Source organism: Phyllobates terribilis, unplaced genomic scaffold (assembly GCF_046119375.1).
Source record: "Phyllobates terribilis strain yellow unplaced genomic scaffold, ASM4611937v1 Scaffold_7__3_contigs__length_470593459, whole genome shotgun sequence".
Taxonomy (NCBI): domain Eukaryota; kingdom Metazoa; phylum Chordata; class Amphibia; order Anura; family Dendrobatidae; genus Phyllobates; species Phyllobates terribilis.
The window spans coordinates 258,245,347-258,267,334 of NW_027362767.1; the positions used below are offsets into that span (position 1 = coordinate 258,245,347).

The 21,988-nt window shown below is 48.0% G+C and overlaps 1 protein-coding gene across 2 annotated transcripts in view; it reads left to right on the forward strand.

Moving 5' to 3' along the window:
* Positions 1-21,764, forward strand: part of LOC141153130 (immunoglobulin lambda-1 light chain-like) — a 29,903-nt gene extending 8,139 nt beyond the window's left edge. The window contains exons 3-5 of one of the 2 annotated variants that reach the window (XM_073637820.1): positions 18,475-18,603; positions 19,634-19,987; positions 20,688-21,764. In XM_073637820.1, the coding sequence (XP_073493921.1) occupies positions 18,555-18,603; positions 19,634-19,987; positions 20,688-21,016 (732 nt within the window). In that variant the 5' untranslated portion in view covers positions 18,475-18,554 and the 3' untranslated portion in view covers positions 21,017-21,764. The remainder of the gene's footprint in view (positions 1-18,474; positions 18,604-19,633; positions 19,988-20,687) is intronic. The other variant, XM_073637819.1, reaches the window with a different exon arrangement.
* Positions 21,765-21,988: the final 224 nt, after the last annotated feature.

Consider the following 21,988-nt stretch of genomic DNA (forward strand, 5'->3'; position numbering starts at 1 on the left):
GATACACTGCCGGCACCAGTATCACACATCACAGGAGGAGATACACTGCCAGCACTAGTATCACACATCACAGGAGGAGATGCACTGCCACACCAGTATCACACATCACAGGAGGAGATACACTGCCGGCACCAGTATCACACATCACAGGAGGAGATACACTGCCGACACCAGTATCACACATCACAGGAGGAGATACACTGCCACACCAGTATCACACATCACAGGAGGAGATACACTGCCGGCACCAGTATCACACATCACAGGAGGAGATACACTGCCACACCAGTATCACACATCACAGCAGGAGATATACTGCCAGTACCAATATCACACATCACAGGAGGAGATACACTGCTGGCACCAGTATCACACATCACAGGAGGAGATACACTGCCGACACCAGTATCACACATCACAGGAAGAGATACACTGCCACACCAGTATCACACATCACAGCAGGAGATACACTGCCAGTACCAATATCACACATCACAGGAGGAGATACACTGCCACACCAGTATCACACATCACAGGAGGAGATACACTGCCGGCACCAGTATCACACATCACAGGAGGAGATACACTGCCGGCTCCAGTATCACACATCACAGGAGGAGATACACTGCCGGCACCAGTATCACACATCACAGGAGGAGATACACTGCCACACCAGTATCACACATCACAGCAGGAGATACACTGCCAGTACCAATATCACACATCACAGGAGGAGATACACTGCCACACCAGTATCACACATCACAGGAGGAGATACACTGCCGGCACCAGTATCACAGATCACAGGAGGAGATACACTGCCGGCTCCAGTATCACACATCACAGGAGGAGATACACTGCCGGCACCAGTATCACACATCACAGGAGGAGATACACTGCCGGCTCCAGTATCACACATCACAGGAGGAGATGCACTGCCACACCAGTATCACACATCACAGGAGGAGATACACTGCCAGCACCAGTATCACACATCACAGGAGGAGATACACTGCCGGCTCCAGTATCACACATCACAGGAGGAGATACACTGCCGGCACCAGTATCACACATCACAGGAGGAGATACACTGCCGGCTCCAGTATCACACATCACAGGAGGAGATGCACTGCCACACCAGTATCACACATCACAGGAGGAGATACACTGCCAGCACCAGTATCACACATCACAGGAGGAGATACACTGCCGGCTCCAGTATCACACATCACAGGAGGAGATACACTGCCGGCACCAGTATCACACATCACAGGAGGAGATACACTGCCGGCACCAGTATCACACATCACAGGAGGAGATACACTGCCACACCAGTATCACACATCACAGCAGGAGATACACTGCCAGTACCAATATCACACATCACAGGAGGAGATACACTGCCACAACAGTATCACACATCACAGGAGGAGATACACTGCCGGCACCAGTATCACACATCACAGGAGGAGATACACTGCCGGCTCCAGTATCACACATCACAGGAGGAGATACACTGCCGGCTCCAGTATCACACATCACAGGAGGAGATACACTGCCGGCACCAGTATCACACATCACAGGAGGAGAAACACTGCCAGCACTAGTATCACACATCACAGGAGGAGATACACTGCCACACCAGTATCACACATCACAGGAGGAGATACACTGCCGGCACCAGTATCACACATCACAGGAGGAGATACACTGCCGGCACCAGTATCACACATCACAGGAGGAGATACACCGCCGGCACCAGTATCACACATCACAGGAGGAGATACACTGCCGGCACCAGTATCACACATCACAGGAGGAGATACACTGCCAGCACTAGTATCACACATCACAGGAGGAGATGCACTGCCACACCAGTATCACACATCACAGGAGGAGATACACTGCCGGCACCAGTATCACACATCACAGGAGGAGATACACTGCCGACACCAGTATCACACATCACAGGAGGAGATACACTGCCACACCAGTATCACACATCACAGGAGGAGATACACTGCCGGCACCAGTATCACACATCACAGGAGGAGATACACTGCCACACCAGTATCACACATCACAGCAGGAGATACACTGCCAGTACCAATATCACACATCACAGGAGGAGATACACTGCTGGCACCAGTATCACACATCACAGGAGGAGATACACTGCCGACACCAGTATCACACATCACAGGAAGAGATACACTGCCGACACCAGTATCACACATCACAGGAGGATATACACTGCCACACCAGTATCACACATCACAGGAGGAGATACACTGCCGGCACCAGTATCACACATCACAGGAGGAGATACACTGCCGGCACCAGTATCACACATCACAGGAGGACATACACTGCCACACCAGTATCACACATCACAGGAGGAGATACACTGCCGACACCAGTATCACACATCACAGGAGGAGATACACTGCCGACACCAGTATCACACATCACAGGAGGACATACACTGCCACACCAGTATCACACATCACAGGAGGAGATACACTACCGGCACGAGTATCACACATCACAGGAGGAGATACACTGCCGGCACCAGTATCACACATCACAGGAGGACATACACTGCCACACCAGTATCACACATCACAGGAGGAGATACACTGCCGGCACCAGTATCACACATCACAGGAGGAGATACACTGCCGACACCAGTATCACACATCACAGGAGGAGATACACTGCCGACACCAGTATCACACATCACAGCAGGAGATACACTGCCGGCACCAGTATCACACATCACAGGAGGAGAAACACTGCCGACACCAGTATCACACATCACAGGAAGAGATACACTGCCACACCAGTATCACACATCACAGGAGGAGATACACTGCCGGCACCAGTATCACACATCACAGGAGGAGATACACTGCCGGCACCAGTATCACACATCACAGGAGGAGATACACTGCCGGCACCAGTATCACACATCACAGGAGGACATACACTGCCACACCAGTATCACACATCACAGGAGGAGATACACTGCCGACACCAGTATCACACATCACAGGAGGAGATACACTGCCGACACCAGTATCACACATCACAGGAGGACATACACTGCCACACCAGTATCACACATCACAGGAGGAGATACACTGCCGGCACCAGTATCACACATCACAGGAGGAGATACACTGCCGGCACCAGTATCACACATCACAGGAGGAGATACACTGCCGGCTCCAGTATCACACATCACAGGAGGAGATACACTGCCGGCACCAGTATCACACATCACAGGAGGAGATACACTGCCACACCAGTATCACACATCACAGCAGGAGATACACTGCCAGTACCAATATCACACATCACAGGAGGAGATACACTGCCACACCAGTATCACACATCACAGGAGGAGATACACTGCCGGCACCAGTATCACACATCACAGGAGGAGATACACTGCCGGCTCCAGTATCACACATCACAGGAGGAGATACACTGCCGGCACCAGTATCACACATCACAGGAGGAGATACACTGCCGGCTCCAGTATCACACATCACAGGAGGAGATGCACTGCCACACCAGTATCACACATCACAGGAGGAGATACACTGCCAGCACCAGTATCACACATCACAGGAGGAGATACACTGCCGGCACCAGTATCACACATCACAGGAGGAGATACACTGCCGGCACCAGTATCACACATCACAGGAGGAGATACACTGCCGGCTCCAGTATCACACATCACAGGAGGAGATACACTGCCGGCACCAGTATCACACATCACAGGAGGAGATACACTGCCGGCTCCAGTATCACACATCACAGGAGGAGATGCACTGCCACACCAGTATCACACATCACAGGAGGAGATACACTGCCAGCACCAGTATCACACATCACAGGAGGAGATACACTGCCGGCTCCAGTATCACACATCACAGGAGGAGATACACTGCCGGCACCAGTATCACACATCACAGGAGGAGATACACTGCCGGCACCAGTATCACACATCACAGGAGGAGATACACTGCCGGCTCCAGTATCACACATCACAGGAGGAGATACACTGCCGGCACCAGTATCACACATCACAGGAGGAGATACACTGCCACACCAGTATCACACATCACAGCAGGAGATACACTGCCAGTACCAATATCACACATCACTGGAGGAGATACACTGCCACTACAGTATCACACATCACAGGAGGAGATACACTGCCGGCACCAGTATCACACATCACAGGAGGAGATACACTGCCGGCTCCAATATCACACATCACAGGAGGAGATACACTGCCGGCTCAAGTATCACACATCACAGGAGGAGATACACTGCCGGCACCAGTATCACACATCACAGGAGGAGAAACACTGCCAGCACTAGTATCACACATCACAGGAGGAGATACACTGCCACACCAGTATCACACATCACAGGAGGAGATACACTGCCGGCACCAGTATCACACATCACAGGAGGAGATACACTGCCGGCACCAGTATCACACATCACAGGAGGAGATACACTGCCGGCACCAGTATCACACATCACAGGAGGAGATACACTGCCGGCACCAGTATCACACATCACAGGAGGAGATACACTGCCAGCACTAGTATCACACATCACAGGAGGAGATACACTGCCACACCAGTATCACACATCACAGGAGGAGATACACTGCCGGCACCAGTATCACACATCACAGGAGGAGATACACTGCCGACACCAGTATCACACATCACAGGAGGAGATACACTGCCACACCAGTATCACACATCACAGGAGGAGATACACTGCCGGCACCAGTATCACACATCACAGGAGGAGATACACTGCCGGCACCAGTATCACACATCACAGGAGGAGATACACTGCCGGCTCCAGTATCACACATCACAGGAGGAGATACACTGCCGGCACCAGTATCACACATCACAGGAGGAGATACACTGCCGGCTCCAGTATCACACATCACAGGAGGAGATGCACTGCCACACCAGTATCACACATCACAGAAGGAGAAACACTGCCAGCACCAGTATCACACATCACAGGAGGAGATACACTGCCGGCTCCAGTATCACACATCACAGGAGGAGATACACTGCCGGCACCAGTATCACACATCACAGGAGGAGATACACTGCCGGCACCGGTATCACACATCACAGGAGGAGATACACTGCCACACCAGTATCACACATCACAGCAGGAGATACACTGCCAGTACCAATATCACACATCACAGGAGGAGATACACTGCCACAACAGTATCACACATCACAGGAGGAGATACACTGCCGGCACCAGTATCACACATCACAGGAGGAGATACACTGCCGGCTCCAGTATCACACATCACAGGAGGAGATACACTGCCGGCTCAAGTGTCACACATCACAGGAGGAGATACACTGCCGGCACCAGTATCACACATCACAGGAGGAGATGCACTGCCACACCAGTATCACACATCACAGAAGGAGATACACTGCCACACCAGTATCACACATCACAGGAGGAGATACACTGCCGGCACCAGTATCACACATCACAGGAGGAGATACACTGCCGGCACCAGTATCACACATCACAGGAGGAGATACATTGCCGGCTCCAGTATCACACATCACAGGAGGAGATACACTGCCGGCACCAGTATCACACATCACAGGAGGAGATACACTGCCGGCTCCAGTATCACACATCACAGGAGGAGATGCACTGCCACACCAGTATCACACATCACAGAAGGAGATACACTGCCAGCACCAGTATCACACATCACAGGAGGAGATACACTGCCGGCTCCAGTATCACACATCACAGGAGGAGATACACTGCCGGCACCAGTATCACACATCACAGGAGGAGATACACTGCCGGCACCGGTATCACACATCACAGGTGGAGATACACTGCCGGCACCAGTATCACACATCACAGGAGGAGATACACTGCCACACCAGTATCACACATCACAGCAGGAGATACACTGCCAGTACCAATATCACACATCACAGGAGGAGATACACTGCCACAACAGTATCACACATCACAGGAGGAGATACACTGCCGGCACCAGTATCACACATCACAGGAGGAGAAACACTGCCAGCACTAGTATCACACATCACAGGAGGAGATACACTGCCACACCAGTATCACACATCACAGGAGGAGATACACTGCCGGCACCAGTATCACACATCACAGGAGGAGATACACTGCCGGCACCAGTATCACACATCACAGGAGGAGATACACTGCCGGCACCAGTATCACACATCACAGGAGGAGATACACTGCCGGCACCAGTATCACACATCACAGGAGGAGATACACTGCCAGCACTAGTATCACACATCACAGGAGGAGATACACTGCCACACCAGTATCACACATCACAGGAGGAGATACACTGCCGGCACCAGTATCACACATCACAGGAGGAGATACACTGCCGACACCAGTATCACACATCACAGGAGGAGATACACTGCCACACCAGTATCACACATCACAGGAGGAGATACACTGCCGGCACCAGTATCACACATCACAGGAGGAGATACACTGCCGGCACCAGTATCACACATCACAGGAGGACATACACTGCCACACCAGTATCACACATCACAGGAGGAGATACACTGCCGGCACCAGTATCACACATCACAGGAGGAGATACACTGCCACACCAGTATCACACATCACAGCAGGAGATACACTGCCAGTACCAATATCACACATCACAGGAGGAGATACACTGCTGGCACCAGTATCACACATCACAGGAGGAGATACACTGCCGACACCAGTATCACACATCACAGGAAGAGATACACTGCCGACACCAGTATCACACATCACAGGAGGACATACACTGCCACACCAGTATCACACATCACAGGAAGAGATACACTGCCGGCACCAGTATCACACATCACAGGAGGAGATACACTGCCGGCACCAGTATCACACATCACAGGAGGACATACACTGCCACACCAGTATCACACATCACAGGAGGAGATACACTGCCGACACCAGTATCACACATCACAGGAGGAGATACACTACCGACACCAGTATCACACATCACAGGAGGAGATACACTGCCGACACCAGTATCACACATCACAGGAGGACATACACTGCCACACCAGTATCACACATCACAGGAGGAGATACACTGCCGGCACCAGTATCACACATCACAGGAGGAGATACACTGCCGGCACCAGTATCACACATCACAGGAGGAGATACACTGCCGGCTCCAGTATCACACATCACAGGAGGAGATACACTGCCGGCACCAGTATCACACATCACAGGAGGAGATACACTGCCACACCAGTATCACACATCACAGCAGGAGATACACTGCCAGTACCAATATCACACATCACAGGAGGAGATACACTGCCACACCAGTATCACACATCACAGGAGGAGATACACTGCCGGCACCAGTATCACACATCACAGGAGGAGATACACTGCCGGCTCCAGTATCACACATCACAGGAGGAGATACACTGCCGGCACCAGTATCACACATCACAGGAGGAGATACACTGCCGGCTCCAGTATCACACATCACAGGAGGAGATGCACTGCCACACCAGTATCACACATCACAGGAGGAGATACACTGCCAGCACCAGTATCACACATCACAGGAGGAGATACACTGCCGGCACCAGTATCACACATCACAGGAGGAGATACACTGCCGGCACCAGTATCACACATCACAGGAGGAGATACACTGCCGGCTCCAGTATCACACATCACAGGAGGAGATACACTGCCGGCACCAGTATCACACATCACAGGAGGAGATACACTGCCGGCTCCAGTATCACACATCACAGGAGGAGATGCACTGCCACACCAGTATCACACATCACAGGAGGAGATACACTGCCAGCACCAGTATCACACATCACAGGAGGAGATACACTGCCGGCTCCAGTATCACACATCACAGGAGGAGATACACTGCCGGCACCAGTATCACACATCACAGGAGGAGATACACTGCCGGCACCAGTATCACACATCACAGGAGGAGATACACTGCCGGCTCCAGTATCACACATCACAGGAGGAGATACACTGCCGGCACCAGTATCACACATCACAGGAGGAGATACACTGCCACACCAGTATCACACATCACAGCAGGAGATACACTGCCAGTACCAATATCACACATCACAGGAGGAGATACACTGCCACTACAGTATCACACATCACAGGAGGAGATACACTGCCGGCACCAGTATCACACATCACAGGAGGAGATACACTGCCGGCTCCAATATCACACATCACAGGAGGAGATACACTGCCGGCTCAAGTATCACACATCACAGGAGGAGATACACTGCCGGCACCAGTATCACACATCACAGGAGGAGAAACACTGCCAGCACTAGTATCACACATCACAGGAGGAGATACACTGCCACACCAGTATCACACATCACAGGAGGAGATACACTGCCGGCACCAGTATCACACATCACAGGAGGAGATACACTGCCGGCACCAGTATCACACATCACAGGAGGAGATACACTGCCGGCACCAGTATCACACATCACAGGAGGAGATACAATGCCGGCACCAGTATCACACATCACAGGAGGAGATACACTGCCAGCACTAGTATCACACATCACAGGAGGAGATACACTGCCACACCAGTATCACACATCACAGGAGGAGATACACTGCCGGCACCAGTATCACACATCACAGGAGGAGATACACTGCCGACACCAGTATCACACATCACAGGAGGAGATACACTGCCACACCAGTATCACACATCACAGGAGGAGATACACTGCCGGCACCAGTATCACACATCACAGGAGGAGATACACTGCCGGCACCAGTATCACACATCACAGGAGGAGATACACTGCCGGCTCCAGTATCACACATCACAGGAGGAGATACACTGCCGGCACCAGTATCACACATCACAGGAGGAGATACACTGCCGGCTCCAGTATCACACATCACAGGAGGAGATGCACTGCCACACCAGTATCACACATCACAGAAGGAGAAACACTGCCAGCACCAGTATCACACATCACAGGAGGAGATACACTGCCGGCTCCAGTATCACACATCACAGGAGGAGATACACTGCCGGCACCAGTATCACACATCACAGGAGGAGATACACTGCCGGCACCGGTATCACACATCACAGGAGGAGATACACTGCCACACCAGTATCACACATCACAGCAGGAGATACACTGCCAGTACCAATATCACACATCACAGGAGGAGATACACTGCCACAACAGTATCACACATCACAGGAGGAGATACACTGCCGGCACCAGTATCACACATCACAGGAGGAGATACACTGCCGGCTCCAGTATCACACATCACAGGAGGAGATACACTGCCGGCTCAAGTGTCACACATCACAGGAGGAGATACACTGCCGGCACCAGTATCACACATCACAGGAGGAGATGCACTGCCACACCAGTATCACACATCACAGGAAGAGATACACTGCCGGCACCAGTATCACACATCACAGGAGGAGATACACTGCCGGCACCAGTATCACACATCACAGGAGGACATACACTGCCACACCAGTATCACACATCACAGGAGGAGATACACTGCCGACACCAGTATCACACATCACAGGAGGAGATACACTACCGACACCAGTATCACACATCACAGGAGGACATACACTGCCACACCAGTATCACACATCACAGGAGGAGATACACTGCCGGCACGAGTATCACACATCACAGGAGGAGATACACTGCCGGCACCAGTATCACACATCACAGGAGGACATACACTGCCACACCAGTATCACACATCACAGCAGGAGATACACTGCCGGCACCAGTATCACACATCACAGGAGGAGATACACTGCCGACACCAGTATCACACATCACAGGAGGAGATACACTGCCGACACCAGTATCGCACATCACAGCAGGAGATACACTGCCGGCACCAGTATCACACATCACAGGAGGAGAAACACTGCCGACACCAGTATCACATATCACAGCAGGAGATACACTGCAGACACCAGTATCACACATCACAGGAGGAGATACACTGCCGGCACCAGTATCACACATCACAGGAAGAGATACACTGCCACACCAGTATCACACATCACAGGAGGAGATACACTGCCGGCACCAGTATCACACATCACAGGAGGACATACACTGCCACACCAGTATCACACATCACAGGAGGAGATACACTGCCGACACCAGTATCACACATCACAGGAGGAGATACACTGCCGGCACCAGTATCACACATCACAGGAGGACATACACTGCCACACCAGTATCACACATCACAGGAGGAGATACACTGCCGACACCAGTATCACACATCACAGGAGGAGATACACTGCCGACACCAGTATCACACATCACAGGAGGAGATACACTGCCGGCTCCAGTATCACACATCACAGGAGGAGATGCACTGCCACACCAGTATCACACATCACAGGAGGAGATACACTGCCAGCACCAGTATCACACATCACAGGAGGAGATACACTGCCGGCACCAGTATCACACATCACAGGAGGAGATACACTGCCGGCTCCAGTATCACACATCACAGGAGGAGATGCACTGCCACACCAGTATCACACATCACAGGAGGAGATACACTGCCGGCTCCAGTATCACACATCACAGGAGGAGATACACTGCCGGCACCAGTATCACACATCACAGGAGGAGATACACTGCCGGCACCAGTATCACACATCACAGGAGGAGATACACTGCCAGCACTAGTATCACACATCACAGGAGGAGATACACTGCCACACCAGTATCACACATCACAGGAGGAGATACACTGCCGGCACCAGTATCACACATCACAGGAGGAGATACACTGCCGACACCAGTATCACACATCACAGGAGGAGATACACTGCCACACCAGTATCACACATCACAGGAGGAGATACACTGCCGGCACCAGTATCACACATCACAGGAGGAGATACACTGCCGGCACCAGTATCACACATCACAGGAGGAGATACACTGCCGGCTCCAGTATCACACATCACAGGAGGAGATACACTGCCGGCACCAGTATCACACATCACAGGAGGAGATACACTGCCGGCTCCAGTATCACACATCACAGGAGGAGATGCACTGCCACACCAGTATCACACATCACAGAAGGAGAAACACTGCCAGCACCAGTATCACACATCACAGGAGGAGATACACTGCCGGCTCCAGTATCACACATCACAGGAGGAGATACACTGCCGGCACCGGTATCACACATCACAGGAGGAGATACACTGCCGGCACCAGTATCACACATCACAGGAGGAGATACACTGCCACACCAGTATCACACATCACAGCAGGAGATACACTGCCAGTACCAATATCACACATCACAGGAGGAGATACACTGCCACAACAGTATCACACATCACAGGAGGAGATACACTGCCGGCACCAGTATCACACATCACAGGAGGAGATACACTGCCGGCTCCAGTATCACACATCACAGGAGGAGATACACTGCCGGCTCAAGTGTCACACATCACAGGAGGAGATACACTGCCGGCACCAGTATCACACATCACAGGAGGAGATGCACTGCCACACCAGTATCACACATCACAGAAGGAGATACACTGCCACACCAGTATCACACATCACAGGAGGAGATACACGGCCGGCACCAGTATCACACATCACAGGAGGAGATACACTGCCGGCACCAGTATCACACATCACAGGAGGAGATACATTGCCGGCTCCAGTATCACACATCACAGGAGGAGATACACTGCCGGCACCAGTATCACACATCACAGGAGGAGATACACTGCCGGCTCCAGTATCACACATCACAGGAGGAGATGCACTGCCACACCAGTATCACACATCACAGAAGGAGATACACTGCCAGCACCAGTATCACACATCACAGGAGGAGATACACTGCCGGCTCCAGTATCACACATCACAGGAGGAGATACACTGCCGGCACCAGTATCACACATCACAGGAGGAGATACACTGCCGGCACCGGTATCACACATCACAGGTGGAGATACACTGCCGGCACCAGTATCACACATCACAGGAGGAGATACACTGCCACACCAGTATCACACATCACAGCAGGAGATACACTGCCAGTACCAATATCACACATCACAGGAGGAGATACACTGCCACAACAGTATCACACATCACAGGAGGAGATACACTGCCGGCACCAGTATCACACATCACAGGAGGAGAAACACTGCCAGCACTAGTATCACACATCACAGGAGGAGATACACTGCCACACCAGTATCACACATCACAGGAGGAGATACACTGCCGGCACCAGTATCACACATCACAGGAGGAGATACACTGCCGGCACCAGTATCACACATCACAGGAGGAGATACACTGCCGGCACCAGTATCACACATCACAGGAGGAGATACACTGCCGGCACCAGTATCACACATCACAGGAGGAGATACACTGCCAGCACTAGTATCACACATCACAGGAGGAGATACACTGCCACACCAGTATCACACATCACAGGAGGAGATACACTGCCGGCACCAGTATCACACATCACAGGAGGAGATACACTGCCGACACCAGTATCACACATCACAGGAGGAGATACACTGCCACACCAGTATCACACATCACAGGAGGAGATACACTGCCGGCACCAGTATCACACATCACAGGAGGAGATACACTGCCGGCACCAGTATCACACATCACAGGAGGACATACACTGCCACACCAGTATCACACATCACAGGAGGAGATACACTGCCGGCACCAGTATCACACATCACAGGAGGAGATACACTGCCACACCAGTATCACACATCACAGCAGGAGATACACTGCCAGTACCAATATCACACATCACAGGAGGAGATACACTGCTGGCACCAGTATCACACATCACAGGAGGAGATACACTGCCGACACCAGTATCACACATCACAGGAAGAGATACACTGCCGACACCAGTATCACACATCACAGGAGGACATACACTGCCACACCAGTATCACACATCACAGGAAGAGATACACTGCCGGCACCAGTATCACACATCACAGGAGGAGATACACTGCCGGCACCAGTATCACACATCACAGGAGGACATACACTGCCACACCAGTATCACACATCACAGGAGGAGATACACTGCCGACACCAGTATCACACATCACAGGAGGAGATACACTACCGACACCAGTATCACACATCACAGGAGGACATACACTGCCACACCAGTATCACACATCACAGGAGGAGATACACTGCCGGCACGAGTATCACACATCACAGGAGGAGATACACTGCCGGCACCAGTATCACACATCACAGGAGGACATACACTGCCACACCAGTATCACACATCACAGCAAGAGATACACTGCCGGCACCAGTATCACACATCACAGGAGGAGATACACTGCCGACACCAGTATCACACATCACAGGAGGAGATACACTGCCGGCACCAGTATCACACATCACAGGAGGAGATACACTGCCGGCACCAGTATCACACATCACAGGAGGAGAAACACTGCCGGCACCAGTATCACACATCACAGGAGGAGAAACACTGCCGGCACCAGTATCACACATCACAGGAGGAGATACACTGCCGCCACCAGTATCTCACATCATAGGAGGAGATACACTGCCGACACCAGTATCACACATCACAGGAGGAGATACACTGCCGGCACCAGTATCACACATCACAGGAGGAGATACACTGCCGGTACCAGTATCACACATCACAGGAGGAGATACACTGCCGACACCAGTATCACACATCACAGGAGGAGATACACTGCCAGCACCAGTATCACACATCACAGGAGGAGATACACTGCCGCCACCAGTATCACACATCATAGGAGGAGATACACTGCCAGCACTAGTATCACACATCACAGGAGGACATACACTGCCGGCACCAGTATCACACATCACAGGAGGAGATACACTGCCGACACCAGTATCACACATCACAGGAGGAGATCACACAGGATAGGATTAGATACACGGCTCAACAGACAGTATCACACAGGATAGGATTAGATATACACAGCTCAGCAGACAGTATCACAGAGGATTAGATACACTGCTCAGCAGACAGTAACACACAGGATAAGATTAGATACACAGCTCAGTAGACAGTATCACACATGATAGGATTAGATACACAGCTCAGCAGACAATATCACACAGGATAGGATTAGATACACGGCTCAGCAGACAGTATCACACAGGATAGGATTAGATACACAGCTCAGCACACAGTATCACACAGGATAGGATTAGAAACACGGCTCAGCAGACAGTATCACACAGGATAGGATTAGATACACGGCTCTGCAGACAGTATCACACAGGATAGGACTAGATACACAGCTCAGCAGACAGTATCACACAGGATAGGATTAGATACACGGCTCAGCAGACAGTATCACACAGGATAGGATTAGATACACGGCTCAACAGACAGTATCACACAGGATAGGATTAGAGACACAGCTCAGCAGATAGTATCACAGAGGATAGGATTAGATACACGGCTCAGCAGACAGTATCACACAGGATAGGATTAGATACACAGCTCAGCAGACAGTATCACACAGGATAGGATTAGATACATGGCTCAGCAGACAGTATCACACAGGATAGGATTAGATACATGGCTCAACAGACAGTATCACACAGGATAGGATTAGATACACAGCTCAGCAGACAGTATCACTCAGAATAGGATTAGATACACGGCTCAGCAGACAGTATCACACAGGATAGGATTAGATACACGGCTCAGCAGACAGTATCACACAGGATAGGATTAGATACACGGCTCAACAGACAGTATCACACAGGATAGGATTAGATACACGGCTCAACAGAGAGTATCACAGAGGATAGGATTAGATACACAGCTCAGCAGACAGTATCACACAGGACAGGATTAGATACACAGGTCAGCAGACAGTATCACATAGGATAGGATTAGATACCCAGCTCAGCATACAGTATCACTCAGGACAGGATTAGATACACAGGTCAGCAGACAGAATCACACAGGATAGGATTAGATACACAGCTCAGCAGACAGTATCACACAGGATAGGATTAGATACACGGCTCAGCAGACAGTATCACTCAGAATAGGTTTATATACACGGCTCAGCAGACAGTATCACAAAGGAGAGGATTAGATACACGGCTCAGCAGACAGTATCACACAGGATAGGATTAGATACACAGCTCAGCAGACAGGATCACACAGGATAGGATTAGATACACGGCTCAGCAGACAGTATCACTCAGAATAGGAATATATACACGGCTCAGCAGACAGTATCACACAGAATAGGATTAGATACACGGCTCAGCAGACAGTATCACACAGGATAGAATTAGATACACGGCTCAGCAGACAGTATCACACAGGCTAGGATTAGATACACGGCTCAGCAGACAGTATCACACAGGATAGGATTAGATACACAGCTCAGCAGACAGGATCACACAGGATAGGATTAGATACACTGCTCAGCACACAGTATCACACAGGATAGGATTAGATACACGGCTCAGCAGACAGTATCACTCAGAATAGGAATATATACACGGCTCAGCAGACAGTATCACAAAGGAGAGGATTAGATACACGGCTCAGCAGACAGTATCACACAGGATAGGATTAGATACACGGCTCAGCAGACAGTATCACACATGATTGGATTAGATACACGGCTCAGCAGACAGTATCACACAGGATAGGATTAGATACATGGCTCTGCAGACAGTATCACACAGGATAGGATTAGATACACAGCTCAGCAGACAGTATCACACAGGATAGGATTAGATACACAGCTCAGCAGACAGGATCACACAGGATAGGATTAGATACACGGCTCAGCAGACAGTATCACTCAGAATAGGAATATATACACGGCTCAGCAGACAGTATCACACAGGATAGGATTAGATACACGGCTCAGCAGACAGTATCACACAGGATAGAATTAGATACACGGCTCAGCAGACAGTATCACACAGGCTAGGATTAGATACACGGCTCAGCAGACAGTATCACACAGGATAGGATTAGATACACAGCTCAGCAGACAGGATCACACAGGATAGGATTAGATACACAGCTCAGCAGACAGTATCACATAGGATAAGATTAGATACACAGCTCAGCAGACAGTATCACATAGGATAAGATTAGATACACAGCTCAGCAGACAGTATCACACAGGATAGGATTAGATACACGGCTCAGCAGACAGTATCACACAGGATAGGATTAGATACACAGCTCAGCAGACAGTATCACACAGGATAGGATTAGATACACGGCTCAGCAGACAGTATCACTCAGAATAGGAATATATACACGGCTCAGCAGACAGTATCACAAAGGAGAGGATTAGATACATAAATAAACTTTTGTTTTTTAAATGATGCTGGCGAGCACACAAACTTCAGTGATGCTTGGCTTTGATATCTGACTTTTCTCCCACATCAGAATAAGAATCACAATTACTTTTAGACCCCCTGAGTATTATCAGGGTTAATCTTATAAGCCAAGAAAAACCTGTAGGGACACTGAACTTTTTATTATTAATTATTATTATTATTATTATTACTATTATTATTATCCTTTCAAACCAAAACTATGTGACACAGATGCCTTACCATTAAACTATAGGTTCATTATTTGATTATTTAGGTAGTGATATATAATAATAATAATTACATAGCAAAAGTAAATTGGGAGTTTGCAGCCAGTTCTTGGATGGATGGAAAGAAAAAATTACAATAAAGAAATGTTATCATCATTAGACCCCTTTAAGAAATTATGTAAATGTACAGTCACTTGGAAATAGATATGCAGTAAATTATTTCCTCCCAATTTACTTTGGCTATGAAATTTACCATTCAAATAGATAGAGTGTCTTAAACGCTTAACACGTCAGGATGACAATCAGAATGTCAGATATTAAAAGTAAAACACCGCTGCAGTTTGTGTGCTAAATTGTTAGAATTAAAAAATATAAAAATCCTATTGGGATTTGAACCTAGACACTGTAGTTTCAGAGGCAGATGCTTCACCATTGAGCTATCCAGTCAAGTTATAATGCTTGGCAGCTTTTCTTGTCTTATGAAATCAACCATGAAAATACTCAGGGTGACTAAATGTCATTGTGATTCTGATGTTTGAAGAAAGTCACGTATCAGACTTACACATCATTTGAATTTGGCTTGGAGGAGGTATTGAAAGTCCCAATCACTTTCAGACAGGTTTGCACTGAAAATCATATAACCAAATAGAACTCCTAGGTATCTTCAACTGAGTTTATACCTCAGTGGTTAGTGCACTGGCTTCTGGACATAGAATTTTGGGTTCAAGTCCCATCAGCCAACAGTGACTTTTTTTTTATTATTATTATTATAGTTGTCAAAGTCCCTCGTCAGAATCACTTGTCAGAATCACTTGTCAGAATCACTTGTCAAAGTCACTTGTCAGACAGGGTATTTAGCCTCAAACTGACATCATTCTGATGTTTGATTTTCATATCTGATCATGTCCTAAATGGACACTGTACGAGTGCTGGTCTCCTCGGAGGCTGAGGACGGGCACAGTAGAGTCTATGAGGGCTTCTACCCATTTATATTTAAGAAACCTGAAAGGATAGCATTCCTTGTATGTAAATATATGGAACCTGGCACTCTTGTGCGTTGAATATTCAATATATATTTTATTTAGTAAAACAATCCAAAATAATAACGTTTCGGTCTCAAACATCGACCTTCATCAGATGGATTGCTGTGGAATAGAGATGATGAAACAACACCGCCATAAGGCCACGGCCCCACTATCAGTATTCGGTCAGTATTCGGTCAGTATTTTTCCTCAGGAGTAGGAGACAAAACCAGGAGTGGGTGATAAATGCAGAATTGGTGACTTGTTTCTATTATACCTTTTCTCTGATTGTTCCTCACCTGGTTTTGGCTCCCAGTCCTGAGAAAAAATACTGACCGAATACTGACCAAATACTGATAGTGGGGCCGTGGCCTAAGAATGAGGGTAGTAGTAACCCAGAGTGGCACACTATCTCTCTGGGTTACTACTACCCTCATTCTTATGGCACTGCTCTTTCATCATCTCAATACCTCATTAAATATGGCGAACTGAATTTGAATTCATGCTGTTATTCTCTGGTATCAGCTTTTCAGATTGATTGTAGTGTTGTTTATTAGAATAACTGACGTGGTGTCCAGATCTCCTACATGATCACTACTTATATTGCTTTTATAGGTTTTCTTAAATCTTCACTCCATATTTACAGATCTGCCCTAGAAAGCTATCCAAGAAGCGACTCTATCCAGCACCTGGCCATGAAGTCGGCTGTTGTCACCTGTCTCCTTTTGTGTCAATTATTATCTGGTAAGTATTAAGTAGTAGTATCGGTAGTAAGACGTACTCCATAATATTAATGCGATTACTCTGCTGGCCCTGCTCTCTAATATTAATGAGAAAACTCTGCTGACCCTGTCCTCTAATATTAATGAAATGACTGTGCTGATCCTGCTCTCTAATATTAATTAGATGACTCTGCTAACCCTACTCTCTAATATTAGTGAAATGATTCTGCTGACCCTGTTCTCTAATATTAATGAGATGACTCTGCTGGCCCTGCTGTCTAATATTAATGAGATGACTCTGCTGACCCTGCTATCTAATATTAATGAGATAACTCTGCTTACCCTGTTCTACAATATTAATGGGATGACTCTCCTTATCCTGCTCTACAATATTAATGAGATGTCTCTGCTGACCCTGTGCTCTAATATTAATGAGATGACTCTGTTGACCCTGCTCTTTAAAATTAATGAGATGACTCTGCTTACCCTGCTCTCTAATATTAACGAGATAACTCTGCTGACCCTGCTCTCTGATATAAATGAGATGACTGCTGACCCTGATCTCTAATATTAATGAAATGACTCTGCTGACCCTGTTCTCTAATATTAGTGAGATGACTCTGCTGACCTTGCTCTCTAATATTATTGAGATGACTCTGCTGACTCTGAGCCTGCTCTCTAATATTAATGAGATGACTCTGCTGACACTGCTCTCTAATATTAATGAGATGACTCTGCTGACCCTGTTCTCTAATATTAATGAGATGACTCTGCTGACCCTGTTCTCTAATATTAATGAGATGACTCTGTTGACCCTGTTCTCTAATATTAATGAGATGACTCTGGTGACCCTGCCCTCCATTGATATTGAGACAATGCTGTTGACCTTGCCCTCTAATAAATATGAGATGATTCCGTTGACTGTCACTTTAATGATAATGAGATGACTCTGTTGACTTCACTGTAATTTTTCGGATGATACATTCCTTCCAATGCTGAAATAATGTTGCAATTGCGTTATTTCTATTACTGTTCTTATGTCTATGTTGCAGACTCCACCCAGATCGGGGTTCACCAGTACAAGCGAGTCTCTGCGTCTGAAGGCAGCACGGCAGTTTTGGGATGTCTGGTGGATGGTGGAGATATTCAGGATTTCAATGTTCAATGGTTCAAGCAATTGCCAAATTCTGCACCAATATTTTTGCTTTTCCATAATAATGACTCGAGCATCCATTGGTCTGATGCATCTCCGGGACACTATCAGCCAATCAGAAACAACAGTCACACCCATTTCTTGCATGTCGCAAATGTCACGGTGCAGGACAGTGCCTTGTACTGGTGCCTACTTACAAGGAATGGTTCCTATCCAGTGTGGGGGGATGGAACGCAGCTCAGTGTATACGGTGGTATGTCTTAATCATTTCTAAAAGTATCATAAATGATAGACTTAGATGCACCAACTCAGTAAATATAAGCACCCATTACAGGCTTAGATACCCCATATGTAATTATTCTCCAGGTGGTATGCGCTCCCGGAATACAGTAGGTAGGATGCGGTGATATATTAAATAACCAAATTTTATTAACATAGCATCCAACGCGTTTCAACGCTTATGAGCCTTCTTCAGGTATTACATATAGGCTACTACTGCTTTGTGCATTTTATATATAAAGAAAGTCAGTGCATATCAATTTTAGGCGTGTGTTTTACCAAGGTTTTAACTCTTTCACTCCCATTTTATCAAGAGCTTTGCAAGCATCGAAGTATAAACATTAAAAACTAATCTGAATGAATCCAATTAAAAAAAAAAAAATTGCAATGTCATGTATAAAATTCATCTCTCATTAAAAAACTTTTCTTTCTTTTTTTCTTTTTTCCTTTTTACTCAACAGTTACTGCTTATATATTTATTTTATTCTTAGGCTTAGGCTTAGATACCCATGACAGGCTTAAATGACTCATTAAAAAAACTAACATATGGTAGGCTCAATTACACCAGCTCAGCAATGCAGCATCACACAGGATGGGGTTAGATACACCATCTACCAGACGTGCTGTTCTATATGGATATTCAGTTACAAAATACATCTTCTGATATATTGCAGGTAAAGATGTTAAGGTCCCAACTGTCTCTCTCTTGAGTAGTCGCAACTCTATGGATGACCCTGGAAATCTCTATGCTGTCTGTGTGGCCACTGGTTTTTATCCTTCAGTAATACAGATTACATGGAAGTCTGAAGGTGACCTATCCCCAGAAAACATTATTACAGGACCCTCTTTAGAAGAAGAGGACAATGTCTACACTATACTAAGCATTCTGGAGCTCTCCAAACAAAACATAGGAAACCTCTCATCAGTTTCTTGTGAAGTACGTCACGATTCCTCAAGGACTCTCATCAACAAGGATCTCCATCACTGCTACAAAGGCTTATAGAATAATACAATAGGTATAAGGTCATGAAGAATGACCTATGGTACACATCTGACTTTGATTTACAACCTTGATCATTCACCAATGTGACTACAATCAGCCTATTCATTCATTACTGAGGTTAAAGAAGTTGTCCACTACTTTATAAGAAACCCCCAATGTATCCCCCCGGGGCCCAGAAGTGTTTTTGCAAATACCTTGCGGTGCCATTTTCTGCCTCTGAGCGGCGCTATCGCTGGCCGCTCAGAGGCATCACGTGACCCGTCACTGATGTCACGTCAAGTGAGGCGTGACATCAGTGACGCGCTCCCCGCGGTGGATGCTGGGCTGTGGGCGGGGTTACCCTGTGCGTCACACCCAGCATCCACCGCGCACTTTAGCAGTGAATGGGGAGAGGGAGAGCGCGCGGTGGATGCCGGGTGTGACGCAAGGGAATAACCCCGCCCACAACCCAGCAGCCACTGGTGGTACGCGGAAGAGGGACCCTCGGATGCAGCCTGGACTTGTCGTGATGTCAGAGCCAGCTGCAGCCGGGGGTCACGTGATGCCTGTGAGCGGCCAGTGATAGCGAAGCTCACAGGCAGAAAAGGTACCACAAAGTATTTAGAGAAACACTTATGGACCCTGGGGGAATACATTTGGGGAATCATATAAAGTAGTGGACAACCCCTTTAATAACTTGTAACAGAGGACTGATTACGTACATTGACTTGTAAAATACAACATACATTTAAGGTACATCAATGGGATCCACCCTGACCCTTGACAATAAAATTACATTAAAACTAAAGTTTTCTTATCTTTATAGTGTGAATTGTTTTTTTCTTTCTATAAAGTAATTTTATGCTTGGGAAAAATAAAATATAGTGTCATGGGTGTGTCAGAAGTGACAGACAGTCACCCTGCAGTTGGTTGCAGGAGATCTCTTGGTTTGGCACTACAGACAACTTCTTAGATGCTGTCTCTCTAGGACCC